Source organism: Trachurus trachurus (genome assembly GCF_905171665.1).
Source record: "Trachurus trachurus genome assembly, chromosome: 3".
Taxonomy (NCBI): domain Eukaryota; kingdom Metazoa; phylum Chordata; class Actinopteri; order Carangiformes; family Carangidae; genus Trachurus; species Trachurus trachurus.
Genome location: NC_139893.1, coordinates 34,296,529 through 34,315,150, shown reverse-complemented (window position 1 = coordinate 34,315,150; position 18,622 = coordinate 34,296,529). Strand labels below are relative to the sequence as shown.

General features: G+C 42.2%; 1 protein-coding gene across 2 annotated transcripts in view; it reads right to left on the bottom strand.

Moving 5' to 3' along the window:
- Nucleotides 1-3,640: 3,640 nt before the first annotated feature.
- Nucleotides 3,641-18,622, bottom strand: part of ccdc102a (coiled-coil domain containing 102A) — a 60,934-nt gene continuing 45,952 nt past the window's right edge. For both annotated transcript variants that reach the window (XM_083969372.1, XM_083969373.1), the window contains 3 exons: nucleotides 11,018-11,188; nucleotides 9,790-9,893; nucleotides 3,641-5,126 (listed from right to left, as the gene is read on the bottom strand). In XM_083969372.1, the coding sequence (XP_083825498.1) occupies nucleotides 4,994-5,126; nucleotides 9,790-9,893; nucleotides 11,018-11,188 (408 nt within the window). In that variant the 3' untranslated portion in view covers nucleotides 3,641-4,993. The remainder of the gene's footprint in view (nucleotides 5,127-9,789; nucleotides 9,894-11,017; nucleotides 11,189-18,622) is intronic.

The following is an 18,622-nucleotide window of genomic DNA, read 5'->3' as shown; positions in this document are numbered from 1 at the left end:
AACCTGCATCTAAAGTAATGACCCGTGTGTGCGTGGTGTGTGTCAGGATCATTTATTGGCCTTGTTCATACGCAGCTGAGCTTATATCGGTTTATTACAGAGAGACACAGAAATTGGTGCCATAAAGTGAGCAGAGCTGCAGAGGGAGACGACAGAGCTTCAGTCAGTGCTTGGAGCTGGAAGAAATCACACCAGCCAATGTTCAATTATCCTTCACAAAACAATGAATAATTATAACAGTGTTTGTATTTTGTAGTGAATCATTTACATGCATCAGCACATACAGTAGGCTACAATACATACACATAGTATAGTGCATGTAGCTCTGGAATAATCAAGAAATGAGTGAAATGTTCTGGCCTCCTGCTGTCAGCCATTACTGGCCTAATGAGAAAGACAGTGAGAGCATTAACATAATGAACCAAGCTACAGGCTACACACAGACACACACACGCACACAGACACACACATATGTTACAGAGTACAGTACAGTGCTACTCAACAGTTTTCACACTGTACTCATGGGATCAAGCTAAACATTAACACACACACGCACACACACTTACAGGCCAGCAGCCTGAGTGTGTGGGTGCATTTTGCATTTGCAGTCATCCCAAGGGCGCCATATGAGGACAAGTTTGTACTTCTAAGCTGTCAATAAACTGTTTGTTTTATGCCAACTAAGCACACACACACACACACACAATACACACACACACAAACACAAAGTGTGCTGTGTTTATTATTTCAGTAATTCAGACACCTGCCTACACAGGGGTAAAACTTTCATTATATAGCATGTCTTGGCTTCTAATTCTCTCTCTCACACATGCAAACACACAAATACACACACACGCACACACTAATGGATATGACAGGAGGGATCTGATGCTGTGTGTTTGGAGTCAGGCAGAGGTTCAGTCTGATTAGTGTATCGACTGTGTGTGTGTGTGTGTTAGAGAGAGTTAAATTCTCTGTATTCTCTGGTTTTCTGACCGTCTCATTTCTAATATTTATACAGAACTCCATCTTAACAAACAGGTCCTACACATGTATTAAATCTTATATAGTAACAGTAGATCACACCATGCTGAAATCAGCTGACACTAACAGTCATTGTTTTGTTGTTCTCTGGTCATCAGGCCCAGGACCTCTGATAGACCTCTGTAAGGGAAGTTCTGAGCTGAAGAAAAGACGTTCACTAGGAGTCAAAGTCAACATGGAGTGCTACAGTACAGCAGATATCATATGATTTCACTACATTACCGTGCTTTACTCAAATACTATAGTTTTTACCTATGTGAAGACTCTTCTGGCCTTATGTCCCTGGCTTGCTGATTCTTTCTTAGGCAAGGTAAGGCAATTTTATTCATATTTTTACAGTTTGTCTCAAGCGGCTTTACACAGCATCATAACAACATCCTCTGCCCTTAAACCCTCACATCCACTGAGGAAAAATTCCATAGAAAACCCTTTTAACAGGGAAAATTGGAGAAACCTCAGGGTGAGCAACAGAGGAGGGATCCCTCACCCAGGGCGGGCAGACGTGCAATAGATGTTGTATACAGACAACAGAACAGTTTTATAGCACAGAATATGCAAAACATGGAAATTGTGATTTCCTGTTCCTGGTTTCTGGGACCCCATAACAACTGTAGCTGTAGTCATATTAAATGTTGTATCTGTGTCAGGCCCTTTGCCTCTCTCCACTTACTACTCTGATATTCTATTTGGACAGTTCTGACTGAGTTATGCTTTTCCCTGCATCCGTATCTTCATGGCCTTGGTTCCCATAGCTACAGGGGATAGTAGTGACTCCATCTGGACACTATCAGACATGACAGAGGCTACACTAGTAAGAGAAGACTAAAAGAGAGAAAATTCCCTCACAGACAGGATGTTGACAGAGAAAAGCTCGTAAAGTGGAGATAGAGTGTCTGACATTTGTCTTGGGAGCTGATGGAGCTTTAGGAGAAGCTTCAAAGAAAGTCAGTCACATTCATCAGATACAGATGAGGCTTAAGTTTCTTTAAAGTGTTTTAAATATTTTTGGATTTGGTCAGTATTAAGGACTTATATTGATAATTTGGTCTCTCCAATTGCCTTCTCATTTTATAATCTTTTCCTCTAAAGATCTTTGGGGTATTTTTTATCTCACTATTTTAAGTTTACAATTTTTGGATCTTGTTCGTGAATTACATTGGTCAGAAAAGCAGTTGTCATCATGGCTGTGGACTGTAAACCTGGGATGATCTGAAGCTGCTGCAGGTCTGCAGGTCTGCAGGCAGTGATACAGTAGCTGTGGTTGATCCTTTTCATAATTAAATAAACACACTGGAAATCACGGTTGTATTGCAATTTTATCAAGATTTGTTACGCCTACAAACATTAACAGATTTATCATGAAAATTTGATCACATTCCAAAGAGCCTGTGAAAAATCATTCAGTTCAAGTAGGAAAATGTATTTATTAACTTCAGGAGAAAAACGTTTTGTAAAATGCTCCACAGATGACATATACATTCTGAATACAGACAGTATAGAGAAAAAAGATACAGAGACTCATGTTTCTTTATATGTACAGTTGACATTTAAAGACCTAATACAAAACGGCTGTGGTACAGATCATTTATAAAACTAAACCGTAACAACATCAACATAAATAGCTTGGAATCAGTAAAAATATCTTGGTCCCCTTCCAGCTTCAGGGTGGAGGCCGCAGCTGAGTGACTGATGATGGAGGTGGAGGATTGATGGATGGTCTGTTGTTTTCACATCTGTCCACTGTTAGACTGGAGACTTAACCAGGCCCAGCTCTGCACAAATAAATGAAGTCTTCATCCTGTGAGCATTAAACCTGTAAAGTTTTACTGGCCTGGGCTTTAGAGACTGATTCATTATCTCATTATGGTCTAAATGCTGCTTTGGAGGCTCCTCCCCCCAGGGACACAGCCCCGAGGGAATGACCGGACAGTACAAACTGGGGAACTGAGGGAGGGGAAATACAACACCTTAAAATACTGAATGTCAGGATGAACACTGCATGAAACCACATCTACACATCAAAACAGGACATAACAACAGAATACTGGATGTGTTTCTAGCCTACTGGTCTCTGTGGTAAAGTTCTGCATGTGGACCCTGTTGACCCTGCAGGTAAGGAAGCCCCTGATTCACCAGTCAAGCTTTAATAAGGGTTGCAAAATCTGAGAATTTTCAAAGTTGGAAACTTTCCATGGGAATTAACAGGAATATATTGGAATAAACGGGAATAAATCAGAAATTTAACTTAACAGGGAACTTAAGGGGAGGGGAGAGGGGGTCATTTTACTTTTTGATTGGGTGGGGGAGGGAGGGTAATGTTTTACTCAACATTCATGTTTTTGTTGTTCAGTAAAAGAATTGATTGTTCATACAAGAATTAAAACTTGATAAAGTTCTACTCACAAATAAATCTGTTGAAATGTCATGTTTTTTAATTGTATTATTTTGCATGGATGTCTGCTAATGACAAAACAAAAATATTTACATTTATGTTTGGATATGATACAGTGTTTAAATTACCCCCAATTTCCATACATTCCCAATAATTCCCATACATTCCCATAATTCCCATGGAAAGTTTCTGGAAATTTCCACCTCTTTGCAACCCTATCCACTATTCAAACTTGAATCCATCAAGGAGCATTATTCCCAATGAAATGATCAGACTCAAGAGTTACAAACCTTTTTTATCCCTCAAATCCTGCAGTCTGTGAAGAACGCACATATGCAGACACAACGTTCAGATAAAAGTGACATTCAATCACTTCACCACTTCGTCACCACAAGAAGTTATAAACAGATGGTGGCAACTTAAAGAAAACTGAGACAACAGGATGACAGTCTCTTTATCCACAGGTCACAGGGGTCACTGATCTGATGAGGTTGAGACTTGATCTCAGCCCAGTTGCATTATGGGAGATGTTGGAGCGACGTGTTAGTCGGTGCTCTCCACCTCCATCCTGTCAACGCCACATGAGGGAACATGTTCATGATGAATATTTCATCCTCCAGTCCAGAGACTTGGAGCAGTGAAGCTCTAGAGGAACAACAACTGACTGAGACACTCGATGTTGATTTGTCCTTTAATCTGCCTCCTGTCTGTCTGTCTGTGTGTTTGGTGCCATGCCATGCTGACAGGAAGTTCCTGCTCCACACACAGCGGGGTATAATGAGGCAGGTTTCTGTGTAGTGTGCTCCCTGCGATGGTTGTGAACTTCAAATGCACCAGAAAGCTGCTCTGGATCTATGTTCAGTAATCAGGAGGAAAACACTTAGATTTACAAATACTGGTTGAAATGTGGCCAACTGCTTTGGTCACCACTACTCTTTGGAAGCAGGACAGATCAGGCCTGTTACTCAAACACTGTCAGGATGGTTTGGAGTAGTAAATACTGGTGGTGGAGCCGGGGGGGAAGCCCTCTTAAAATACAGTAGCACAGTTCAGATGACACCATGAGGTAAGAATGAGTGTGTACACTGACAGGATGGTGTGTGTCGGCCTCTGCCCCTGTATCACACTCCTGCTGGCTTGATCTTGTTGTTGTGTGTCTAAATATGTGAAACATTCAAGCATGTGTGAGAGCCTGGGAATACGTATGTGTTCTGTCTGAAGGTGTGTGTGCTTATCATATTGCTGCTGGGTTGAAACTTTGTCATATCGGATTTTTCACACTCAGCTCCAGATGAACTATGACGTTGTTTCAGTCTCTTGAAAGAATACAAAGGCTAGGGGTATTTTATTATCTGAAGCTTTCTTTGTTTTTTTTTCAATGATAAATTGATTATTGGTCATTAACATGGTCAGTAATTATTTGTAATACATCCTAAAATCTTGATTTGGTCCTTTATAAACATACAAAGTTTTTTTCTCCAGAGCAATAATATTCACCTTCCATCTTCTCCCATATCACTGTGTATGTCTCTGTGTGTGCGTGTGTGTGCATGTGTGTCATGGGATCTGGAGCTGCAGTTCCTCCTCCTCCTCATCCATATCACTGGCCGGCCCATCGGGGTTTTCAGGACTGAACCGAGCCGACCGTATCTTCCCAAACAGACCAGGACTCTGCTGCTGCCGCCGCAGTCTGGGTGAGGGAGAGAGAGATGTCGTTTTAGTCACAGAAGTCGAGAGAAAGCCGGTAAAACGTGGGTCAGGTAAACAATACGACATCGCCATGACAACATATTGTCACATGTATTGTTTTGCCTCGTGCTGACGGACCACTTGTTTACATAGAGGCTTGTTTATGCCGGTACGTGCAGCGGCTGTCGTCCGTCTGCCGTCTGCCCAATTTCACGTGAATGCAGCATGAAAATTACGATTGAGTTGCTTGCGATATACAACCGCAACGCTAGATGGGAGTAATTCCTATTTCCTACACAATGTACCGTTAAAGGCTGCAGACACAGTGGTCTTTTGTGCTAACCTGTACCCAATGATAGTGTTACCATGCTCGTATTTAGCAGGCATGTAGCGCCAAATTATGTCATAACGCCGCATTATGTAATAATGTAAAACATTTTCACCTCATGATGTGATAACGCCACATTTTGTAATAAAATTCTTGAACACAATGTGTAATAAACCTTACCGTATTTTGTAATAAGATGTTACATAATACACCAAATTATTACATTTCCTTTATTAAAGAATGCAAAACCCGCATTTTGTAAAAAATTTGGTGTTTGGCTCCTTCTATCCATCACAGCCCTAAATTATTGCCAGGACTTGAATCCCAGCTGAGATCTGGCTCTTCTTATTAGGTGTAGATTGTAACATGTTCATAACTTTTGAAATATGAAACAATGTGTATGATGTCTATGTTCCATGTATAAGAAGAGAAGGTCCAACATTCTTTTCATCCTCTTGAGCATCTTAAATGCTCAAACTTCACCTATTCCCTATCTTTGTTCAAACATCCATTAGATATAATGCATTCCCTTCACCCCATCACAACTACAATTCTGACCCAAAACCAGTTCTTGACCCCGCCCCCACACCTAAACCAAGCTCTAACCTCAACACACACAGTCAAATAGTTCCTGAGAAAATGTACGAAAAAAAATCCAGAATTAAAGAAAAAGCTTAAGCTACAACCTCTACAGGAACACACATAGATTTGTGTCAGTCTCTGAAGTTGTTACCATGCCGACACGCCTGTCACTCCCCCACAGAGCCAAGCAACGACAGAGCTCTCTGTTACTATGGTGACCTGCGACTGGGAGCTTGGCGATTGGATGCCGGGCGCCAGAGCAGCGATGTGGAAAAAATGGAGCGAATGCAGAGGGAGAGGCATAGAGCAAGGAGCGGAGGACTGTGCAAAGCTGATAGAGTGTGAGAGCAAAGTGACAAACTGTACGCACACAGGCGCGCACACACACACACACAGCAGAACAGCTAATCTCCAGACAGTAAGAGAAGTGAGTGCTGAAGCTCACAGTGAGCCTGGCAGCTACAAGCAGGGTGTCAGCTTCACACCTCACACACACACCTGAACATGGTGTGTTGTGAGTAAGCACCTTTTGTTTGTCCACAAATGTTGATAGTAGGCTATGTGTTGTTGCTGAACTCACTCACTCACTCACTCCTGCTTAGAGCACAAAGACTCTACGTTGGTATAAAGCTCCTTGTAAGATTTCTTCATATGTTCTCATGAATATTTGATGTTGTGTGCCTGACTACTGGAACATAAACCGGCTTTAAACTGCATTTAAACATACAGCACATTAATGTATTTTAGTTGTAGGCAGGTGGCTGGGCGATATTGCAAAAAATGTTATCACGATATATTTTTCCATATTGATCGATTCTCGATATTATCGATTCGATTTGTATTTTTTGCTGATGCTGCCAGCTCACGCAGCATCCTGACTGAATCCTGAAGGAACCAGAGAACATGTTCAGTTTGGGAGGATGACATGAGTTCACTTTCATGTTCATTAAAGGTAGAGTCTGGAGTTTTGTTTGTTGCAGTTTGTAAACAAAACATTGAAACTGGGCCCCTCCTCTTGGGTTAAGCTGTGTAGCCTCCTGCCCCTGACAGCAGCGGTTGTCAGGACCACAAATAAAGGAAATACAGTCCGAGTGAAGTGCTGGAGCCGTGGGCCGATACTCGGCCGTCCCCAACACCGGGAGCCTCCGTGTTATGTTGTTATGCCATTGTGGTGAGCTGGGAAGCGGGTGTTAGCGGCGGATGCTAACCGCTACCGCTACGGTCGAGAATCGGCCCGCGGCTCCAGCGCTTCATTCAGACTGTTCTTTTTCTTTGCGGTCCTGACTGCTGCTGCTGAGGGAGAGAGACGTGCTAGCACTCGGTAACATTCGGGACAGCTAGTGCGGCCAGTAGCCCTCCTACTCTGCTACACGCACCTGAGCTCTGTCATTGGCTGGAGAGAAAACACAGACTCTCCACCCAGAAACGTCCCTGTGCACAACAAAACAAAGAAAAAGACCAAAATACAGGCGTGGGGAGGGGGCGCTGCAGACACAGTCACCACCACGCAGGACTAGAAGCCCATAGGTGATGATTAAAGGGATAGTTCACCCTAGAATGATATTTCGCTCATTATCTACTCACCCTCATGTTGACTAAGGGCTGGAAGAAGTTTCGGAGCCCACCGTCCCTTCTCTGAGTTACAGGGGGTCTTAGCGTAGCAGTGCATTTCAATGCCATGGTAGCAAAGGGACACCAGAGCTCTTCGTAAAAAAAACACACACAAAAAAACATCCAAATACCTCCATGATGCTCGTATGTAATGTCCGTCTTGTGCTGAAGCCCCAAATTGCGGAATTGTCCCGAAAAAAATTAAATAAGTCCACATTCCAAGCATGTTTGTAGCATTAGCTCCCAGTGTTGTTGTCCGGTCTTCCGCTGCCAGCGCGCATGCGCAATGTTCGCACTGAGACTCGAGTCGGTCTCAGTGCTCTCATGTGCTCTTGCGCATGCGCGCTGGCAGCGGAAGACCGGACAACAACACTGGGAGCTAATGCTACAAACATGCTTGGAATGTGGACTTATTTAATTTTTTTCGGGACAATTCCGCAATTTGGGGCTTCAGCACAAGACGGACATTACATACGAGCATCATGGAGGTATTTGGATGTTTTTTTGTGTGTGTTTTTTTTACGAAGAGCTCTGGTGTCCCTTTGCTACCATGGCATTGAAATGCACTGCTACGCTAAGACCCCCTGTAACTCAGAGAAGGGACGGTGGGCTCCGAAACTTCTTCCAGCCCTTAGTCAACATGAGGGTGAGTAGATAATGAGCGAAATATCATTCTAGGGTGAACTATCCCTTTAAGACGAATTTCACTTGTAGAGGACTAACGTTTATTTTTGGGCACAAAACTCCAGACTCAACCTTTAAAGGGGACATATTATGCTCATTTCTGCTTCTTGACATGGTACCTTGATGTCTAAAAGTAATGTTAGTAACATGCTTTGGTCATAAAAACCAAAAGCTCTGGTAGCTGAGGTAACCATGGGAGCGAGGGCTTGAATATTCAAATCACCCGGCTTGTGATGTAATAAGCCGGGTGAAATTAAAACGGCTTGTTAAGAGACACATTTTCTGACTATGGCAGTTTACAAAATGTTGATGTACCGTAGTTGTCAAAACGTACGTTTAAGGGGTGAGGAGGCACTCCGGATACGCAAATACACATACTAAAACAATGAAAAAGTGAGTTTTGCATAATATGTCCCCTTTAAGGTTAGAACTGTTCACTAATCCAGTCTGATTTGATTTACATTGTTTCATTTTTGTTATTGTCTTTTTTCTACCATACATCAGTTATGGAAGATATACATATGTGTCTATCACATGTAGCTACATAACATGTGTATAACATGTAGCTACATAACATGTATATGAGGCTCTAGTCTTTCTATTTATTTGAACAGGTTGTTGATGAATATTTCACTTCTTACTCTGACAGTTTTATGGCTCTGACTGAGGAGTTCACGTCACCTCAGGTGATCTGCAGGTTGTTGTTTCACTTCACCGCTCAGACGTGACACTTTCCTTCAGTTTTAGCTGCTGCAGTTCAAACAAACTCTACATGCTCACGGCAGGAGGCGGTGTGTCCTACAGGTGTCACGGTGGTGCACTCACTCACCCATAAAGGACGTGCAAACTGGCTGGCTCATTGAGCTCTTGGCAAAACGGTTTGCATTGTCACCTGCCGTGCAGGAGACCAGGGTTCGAACCCCACCTGGGGCAACTGAGAGCGCAGAGGGCCAAATCGACATTGGCTACACAGGCAGACGGCAGAGTGACAGGCTGCTGTCCAGCTTTTTACTGCCATTTGATATTGAGGAAATATGACCACAGCCCATTATTGAAATGGATCAAAAATCTATTGTGATCCCCAATCGAGATGGTTTTATCACCCAGCCATGGCGGGTATAGCTGTTGCTGGGTTGCTATTAAAATGGGCTCTGCATCTGTGTGGAGGTCTAGAGGTCACCACTCTGCCTCGTCCCATCAGGCCAGTTAGAACCACAGGTAGCAGCAGACAGTTTGCATTTTGCTAACTGGGTTCCAACATGCACAATTACAACACTATTCAGATGTGGTATTACATAAATTAATAATAACTGTATTGCAACAAATCAAAAGAAAATGTGCACAGAATGTGAATATGAATGCACTGCTGAAAATTGTATATCCCCATGTGTGAATTCAAGAGAGCTAGTGTGTGTGTGTGTGTGTGTGTGTGTGTGTCGTGTGTTTGTGTGCATCTTACCTTGACTGTAAGTGTTCCAATTGTACCTGCAGGTTCTCAGTCTGCTCCACCTGCTCATCCAGGGATCTCTGCAGTTTCCTGGTCTGGTTGTGAGATTCATCCAACTGGAAATGTCCCCACACACACACACACACACACACACACACACACACACACACACACACACACACACACACACACACACACACACACACACACACACACACACACACACACACACACACACACACACACACACACACACACACACACACACACACACACACACACACACACACACACACACACCACACACACACATACTGTGTGAGACTTTTGATTTGGTCAGAGTAGCCAGTGTGAAGCCTTGTTTTCAGTTGCTCATGTCAATCAAGTTAAAGTGACAGCATTATGAGTTACATAATGTGATCATTTCAAATTAAAAGCCCCCTCGTGAAAGCCTTTATTTGTGAACAGGGCTTTCATAGCACCCTCTCCCCCTCTCCTGTTCTCTCTAATCATGTGTCTTATGTTAAGCTAGTGTGCCTGTCCCTCCTGTGCTAATAAAAATACAGACAGTTCAGTTTATTTGCCATAATGGAGGCAAGATGAACTGGAAGCCGGCTTTGCTTCCCAGTAATTCCCGAGCAGCTGGAAGGCCAGGACGGCAGGGGACTATAACAAGAGGTGCAGCCCTGAGAGTGCTGTTAACGCTGCTGTTGTGCCAACAAAAAAGCATCATTACATTGCATATTGTTGACAGGGTCTGTAAAACTTTATAGATTTATTGAACAGCCCATTAATGTGGTGGCTGAGCTGGAAACCTCATAGTGCTCCTAATGGCCAGGCAGACTGGATGGAACAGTCTTTATAGGACAAACAGCTATAAAATCTTGTGCTTCTATGACAACAAGCCACTTACTTTTATGTTGACAGCTTGTAGAACTGTTGCACTTTGAAATCATTTTCTTCTTTGCTAAAGTTAATAAATAAGTGTTAAGGCATGCTGGGGGAGTGGAGATATTACTTTGATATTATTGCATCATCTATCCATCCATTAGCTACACTGCTGAACAGTTTTCTGTGTGTATGTGGTTGTGAAAGAGACCTACATATTTGCAGTCTAAGTTTTAGCTTGGAATACGTGTTGAGAGGTTTTGGGTGGAACAGTTAAAGATTTCCAGTAGAGGATCTCTGTTTGTGATGCATTTTGAACTATAAATCCAACAACTTCATGTCATCTTCCTACCTCATCCTCAGCTTGTCCCAACTCTTTCTTCAGCTCCTCCACCCTCTGTCGTAGCTTCTTGACTTCAGCCTCATGACCATCCACTCTCCGGTTAGTATGAGCAAGCTCTGCCATTTTCTCCTGGAACTGCTTCTTCAACTTAGAATGGACATGGCGGAGATCGGCTAGCTCCTGAGGACACAGTGGAAGGATAGAGGACAGACTTCATATTCATTAGGGGTGGGAGACAAAATCGATTCACATAAATATTGCGATATCTTTTTTGACGATTTATAAATCAATTTTTTTTTTCAAAAATCTTTAAAAAAATATATATATATATATATTTGAATTTTTTTTTTTTTTAATGTTTTAAAATATTGTGCAATGTGCATTTGTTAGCCTTTTTTACAGGTTTTGAAAAGGGTTTAAGTTCACTTTATAATGGAGTATGTTAATTTATAGGCTCCTACAGTATTTGTGTGCAGATAAATGCAGACTAAAAATCGAGAGAATCAGCAATATCGTAGAATCGCAATTTAAATCGAATTGCCATCCAAAAAATCGTAGAAGAATCGAATCGGGAGAAAAGCATATCGTCCCAGCCCTACTATTCATATGTTATTATTATTATTATTACTAATAAAATACCAGCTGCTTGATCAGTTCATCATTCAAATAATTTCATATGGTAAATGGACTTGCACCTATATAATGCTTTTCTAGTCTCTGGGACCACTCAAAGCACTTTACACTGTTGGTCACATTCACACACACATTCATACTGCGCTTACTCTCTTACGCATGTCGAACCATTCACACAGGCACATTCACACACCGATGATTCATCAGGGGCAAGTGTCTCGGCCTGCGGACCGGAGAAGCCAGGAATCGAACCACTGACTGGCAGTTCTCTGACTTATCCCTAACATCTACTGGCTCACCTCAAGGATGCGTCCTTTCCCCTCTGCTGTACATATTGTATACAAATGACTGTTGTAGCACTTTTGAAAATTGTCATATACTGTACTGACGTTTGCGGATGACACTGTTATAGTGAGCCTGCTGAACAGTACTGAGAGTGTTTGAATATTTCCTGAAATGGTGTGAGGAATCCTTTTTATCTTTGAATGTCTTAAAGACAAAGGATATGTGTATTGATTTCAGACGCGTGCAGCCCTCTCCCGTAAGTAAAGTGATTGAGGGGCAAGCAATTGAAATTGTTGAGTCCTATAAATATTTAGGCACAAGAAGAGCCAGCAGCGCCTTTTTTGTCTTCGAAAACTCTCTAAATTCCAGGTTGATTCTTCCCTGATGACTATGTTTTATCGTTCTTTTATTGAATCTGTTATCACATTTTCTTTTACTTGTTGGTTTCAATATTTGAAAGTCAAAGACAGAAACCTACTCAACAAGGCTGTCAGTGTCAGCAGTAAAATCACTGGGTCTGCACAACAAACTTTACAAGAACTCTATAACAAACAGCTGATCAAGAAAGCAAGCTCCATTTTGTCTGATTGCTCTCATCCCTCACATAAACAGTTTCAGTTTCTACCATCAGGTTCACTCCTTAGACTCCCATTTGCAAAGACAAACAGATATTTTTTTTTTTTTAGACAAACAGATATAAACACTCCTTTGTACCTTCCGCTGTTCTTCTTTTAAATGCCAGGAGGAAAAGGTAGTTGGGTGAAATAGCCATCCCTCTTAACTATAGCTGGGGTCTGTATTGTGATCTGTAATTTATTGTAATTTATTATGCCATGTTGTTCTGTATATTTTGCTTTGTGTGCTCCTCCTGTTGCAAAATTAATCGCCCCCTTGGGGACAAATAAAGACATTGATTGATTGACCTTCTGGTCGATGAACAACCTGCTCTACCTCCTGAGCCAGTTTCAACATTGTGGGAGTACAAGGAACCATGGATTAAAAGATCAGGTATTCAGTTATGTAAATGAAGAGTAGTGGTAATAGGCTGGTTTGGTAAAATGCCATATTATTTTCATAATACCTGCTTTAATTGACAGATTTGTGAGTTGATCCATTGAAATAACCTCTACTTTTCTGATGGGCCATTGAGAAGACATACTATTTGCCTAATCACATGTAATACAGTGATATAAGTTTAAATAAACCTGAACACATGAGGTCCACCTTGGTTGAATGCTCCACACTCAAATGGAAAGACTATAATTAAGAAAGAAAGATTAAAAAATAAAAGAAATCAATCACTGTAGCCATGACAGATGTTTCCTCATTACGGTACAACATCCAAGACGTGCTGACCACAGCCATGAGGGTGTGTTGGTCTCTAAGTGGAAACATCCAAATGCTCACGTCTGGGTGACTGTGGTGTATCTGTGGTATCTGTGGTTAGCTGATCTGGGGACAGATCAAGTCTGTGGATGGAGCAAATGGCTTTATCAATAATGCACCATTGTTGTTCTCTGCATTTCCATGTATTTTGATGGTGTGGATTCTCCCGCCCCCTCTCTGTCTCACACCTAATGACTCCCCAGAAACAACAACTTCCAAGAGGCTTTCCTGAATTTATAGCAACACTGTGGAGGGAAGTGACACATGTACAGCAACAATAAAACCAAGGAGTGAAAAATGACCTTTACTTAGCTCCTTGTATTTTCATCATAAACATGCCTTAATTCTTCTTTCTAATTCTCTGAGAAACATAAGAACCTGAGCCACAAATCCACAATCGTAAAATTCATGATGGTAACAACATATCTGATGTTTTATATTTTTAGTAAACTTATTAGCGATGGTGGGAGAAAGATGAAATCAAACATGAAAGGATCAGTCTGATGTTTTTCTATATGTATCTGACTGTCAAAAAAGTACTTCATTGAGTTCGATCAAACTTTGGGGAAATAGAAAAATGCTGTGCATGCAACATTAAATACAGTGAGACACTGACTGTGACTTTGGCCTCAGACCAGAGCGCTGTTTAAAGGCCTCATGTTGTGCACTTTTCTCTGGGTTTATTTACCTGCTGATATCCCTAACAAGATGTATCATTGGTTTTGAGTACCTGTGATCTGCTTAATATGGTTTATACTGCCCCTTTCTGTTGCCTCTTTCTGGAGCTCTAGCAGGCACAGGTCATTTGGCCAATCAGAAGAGAGAATGACTGTTTTTGAGTGGCGTGTGGTCAGGCCAATCACAGGCAAGTAACTGAAACCTAAGCTGCATTCATAAAAATTGGGAAAAAAAAAAAAAAACTGGTCGTGGTGGGCGGAGTTACCTTGTGTGTGACATCACAGAAAGGAGGAAGTGCTATCCGCTCGTCTTAAAGAGACAGTTCCTACAAATGGGTGGTGTGCGTTTCTCCGTTTATGACCAGTTTGATGCATGGGGCAGTATATACGTGGCCAAGAGACCCCCCCCCCCCCCAAGCATGAAAAAATAACCAAAATCACATTTTTCATGCCATGGGGCCTTTAAAACATATGATAGTAAAATTAGACATGTGGAGATAAATGCCATCTGATTTTATAACAGACTTCAACGGCTGAAAAACCATGCAGGTTACTTTATTTTTTAAATGTTGAAGCTTGTAAGGTGAAGGAGAAAAACCATTAAGAGGATTTCAGCAAAGTGCTGTCATTTTGTTCACCCAAGGTGTCTTACAGAACTGCAAACAGAAAGGGAACGTTCTCTGTGGCAGGTCCAGAGTGGAGGATTCTGGTGCTGATGTTAGTGCTGGGTTATAATGAGGCTCCTATAGCTGGGACCAGGAAGCCAATTCAGCCATATTATGTAGTGAGGAGGGTTTGGATCATAGAGTGGTGAAAACATCTGTGGTAAACACACATGATATGGTCCCTGAGACACTGGGTAGTGGGTACATGGTGAGGGGCAAACTGATGTTGAGTTTGGGATTTGTCTTCCACACTAATACTTATGTAGGTAATACACATGCTCATGAAGGCCATTTCTGGATTTCAGCTCTTGACAGACAGACAGACAGACAGACAGACAGACAGACAGACAGACAGACAGACAGACAGACAGACAGACAGACAGACAGACAGACAGACAGACAGACAGACAGGCTGTGCAGACATCCAGCCCACAGATGTCAATATTCCCTGCAGCTTCATCATTTGAAGACTGAATGTCTGAGGACAGAGGGGGTGGGGGGTCCCTGACTCTATTAAACATAAGGAATTACAGAGTGATTCATAGGCATGTGTGTTTCTGTCAATACTTCTGTGTGTGTGTATACTATTGTGTATGTGATCTGTCTACTGACACACGTAAGCAGGAGTATGTGTGTGTGTCTGTGTTACTGTATGTATGTGTGTGTGCCACACAGCCTGTTAAATGTTTCCCCTTGACTGGAGAGACCCTGAAGTCTGCCAGTACATCTGCTCCACTAGACACACACGCACAAACGCACGCACGCGTTTACACATTCATCTTTAAGAACATACAAAGAATCAGTTTAACTCTCCCCTCCCCCTCTGCCACCCTGAATTTAGATTTCATTTAGACAAGTGAGGTTTCTCTCTCTGTGTGCGTGTGTGTATTTGTTCATGTGTGTCTTAGTTTGTGAGTGTGTCTGTGCTATGTGTGTTTAAGAGAGAGAGAGAGAGAGAGAGAGAGAGAGAGAGAGAGAGAGAGAGAGAGGAGAATAGCAGACTTGGGTTTATGATTTGAGCTGCCCAAAAGCACAGTGAGGCAGGGAGGGGCTTGGGAGATGAGTACAATAAAAGACTGAATGTGAACAAAATAAGAGATGGAGACAAAGATCTTTGAGGTTAAATGTATAAAAGCAGCACAAATAAAAATAGCAAAAAGGAACAACACACAGTAAAAGTCCTTGCATTTAATTTACTTGATTTTAGCTGAAGAAGAATTAAGCCAATTCATATAGAAATCAAAATAGACACATTAAATTATAAAAGACTTTGATTGGGTGGAGAATACAATACAATTTTGTTGTGGAAAAAACAACTGAAGTGTTTATTGTAGTGTAAATACACTAACTATGACTATGCCATCACAAATCTATTACAGGTCTGTCTGTCATTCACCTTCATTGGTATTACTGACCTCTGTATACTTGTGTGGTATGATAAAAGGTGGTTTAATAGGTTGATTGTGAGCTAGAGAGGGAACTGCCTGCAGTCTGCTCCCTGTGGTTTAATTGACTCGTTTGAACACACCATGCAGAGGAGGAACAGTTGTGTCCAGTCGAGCAGATTTCCTACAATTCCAACCGGGGGGAAAACAGTAGAGTCAGTGGACTGGTGTCAGGATAGAGAATAATAAAGAGCAACACACGGCTGCACACTCAGGTCCCTGTGTGACATTCAGCCATGTTATATGCAGAGCTAAACATCCTCCTCAGCAGTAACAGGGGAAGAGGGAAACATAATGAGTCCAATGCAGCTCCACTGAGACATGATGAACACGAGGAAATATGCAGAATGGCTCAAGTGGTTTTTTACTCTCCTTTTAACTTTCTTCATTGAGTCACCCAGCCTGCTGCTGATAGGGCCATTAGACTCCCTAGGCCTAGACTCACATGACAAGTTCACCTCAGGTCATTAAAGGTATAATATGTAGGAATTCCCCCCATCTAGCGGTGCGGTTGCATATCGGAACGTATTCTTGATGTTGCATTCACGTGAAATCGGGCAGACGTTAGACAGACAACAGACGCTGCATGTAACAGGATAAACAAGCGTCTATGTAAACAAGTGGTCCGCCAGCACGAGGCAAAACAATACAGACGTGACAATATGTTGTCATGGTGATGCCGTGTTTACCTGACCCACGTTTTACCGTCTTTCTCTCGTCGAGTAACATGACATCCGGTTGGTTTGCCGACGGCCGTCTGCCTGACTGCACCTGAATGCAACACTAGTGCCTCCGTCCTTCCTCACACTACACAGTGGTGACAGTTTTAACAGGCGCTACCTGGAAAACTTTCTCCCCGAGCCGACAGCTCCGGTGAGTTTCCGTGGTTACCTACGGTCACGCTGCCACTCAACGTAAAAAATGGCGATGCAACATGGCAACCTCGGTTCGGTGCGCCCCCCCCCCCTTATGTAGGCTATTTGTAACGATTTGTAACAACTCATTCTAAGGTAACAGAAAGCTTTCATTTGTATGCGGGTGTGATTCGACTTCAGTGAAATTCGTATTTATGAAAGCAATATTTGATTTTTGCTAATAAAAAGCCAAATAAGTTACATACTGGGGCTTTAATGACAACAGCCCCACATAGTTAACACTTACAGTTGTAGAAACCTGCTCTAACTGTATCAATGTGAACACACCTGTCACCTGAAGGAGTGAAGTGCAGCACTGATCACATCACACTGTCTCACATGGAGGCTGCAGCTGGTGATGAGACATGATAGAGCCGTGTAACCAGTCTGCATGGTAGGTAACAGCTCACTGTTTCTCCATTGTGTGTGTTGCATATTAGTGCATGTGATGACATCAGTCCTTACATTCATGTGTTTTCAGTCTGAACAGTCGCACAAACTCACTGATACACACTGATATTGGTGGAAAGTGAGTGTGTGTAAACCAGAATGTTGACCCAAGTTATCATTCTATATCACATTCTATTAAGGGTGAATGCTGAAAGTGTTATTCTACTTTTACTCTTCAGGTCTGTTTCATCTATATTAGTAATGGTTCAAAATCTTTTCAAGCTGTCAGTTTTGAATAAATCTGGGTCGATTTCAGCCTTTCAATTTCTACTAGTAATTTCCAACCATTTCATAGCCTCTGTCTTACATGTTTTACTTTTACTCTTCAGATATTGTCTCAACTTTTCAAAATTGCTTCAGCAGTTTCTTCACTTAAAGCAGAAGTAAGCGATCCGGTCGTTTTGGCTAATGCTGCGTTCCAGGCAGGCTTTTGAAACCGTAAATTATGGCTTCAAGTCACGACTTACGACTTTGTAGCGTTCCAGGCAACCCGCAACTTGCGTTTCTCCGGCCTGTTGCCTGTGAGAGTGCACTATAACAGCCACTCGTAACTTCCGACCTGTGAAGTCGTACCAGTTCGATCGGAAAAACACGAGTTACGGGTTGCCTTGAACGCACCATAACTTCATGTCAGCCGACGGAGTTAGCAGCCCCCGCCCTCGTCATGGATCTATTGGTCCTCGACCCTATGTCACCACATTCACGCGCATCCCTTGGCTGCACACACAGCCCTTCATGCCGTTCTCTCTCCTCATTGGATAAAACTTGTAGGATACAATAAAAAATGTCTCCTCGGCTCAGAGCAGAGCAGAGGGACTGAGAGACCCGTGTTTCGGTCCAATCACTCTATGTAAGTGATTGCTGTGGGAAGATACAACTATTTAAGACTTATATTAACACAAAAATATCGCTTACTTCTGCTTTAATTCAGCATTGTTTCAACAATTTATTCAGCTCATTCAGCTTCCAGCTTTCTGGAAATGCATTCTCTAGTTTAATACAGTTTCCCCTTTTTTGTTTTCATTGTGTTTTAGTTACCTAAAGTAAAGCATGTAAAATGTTCAGCACTGATAGATCAGCCGTCAGATACATACATTATCTTCTCCATGGGCACTTTCACATGTGGCCTGTAGGAAGCAGCGACTTTCTACTCTACCTC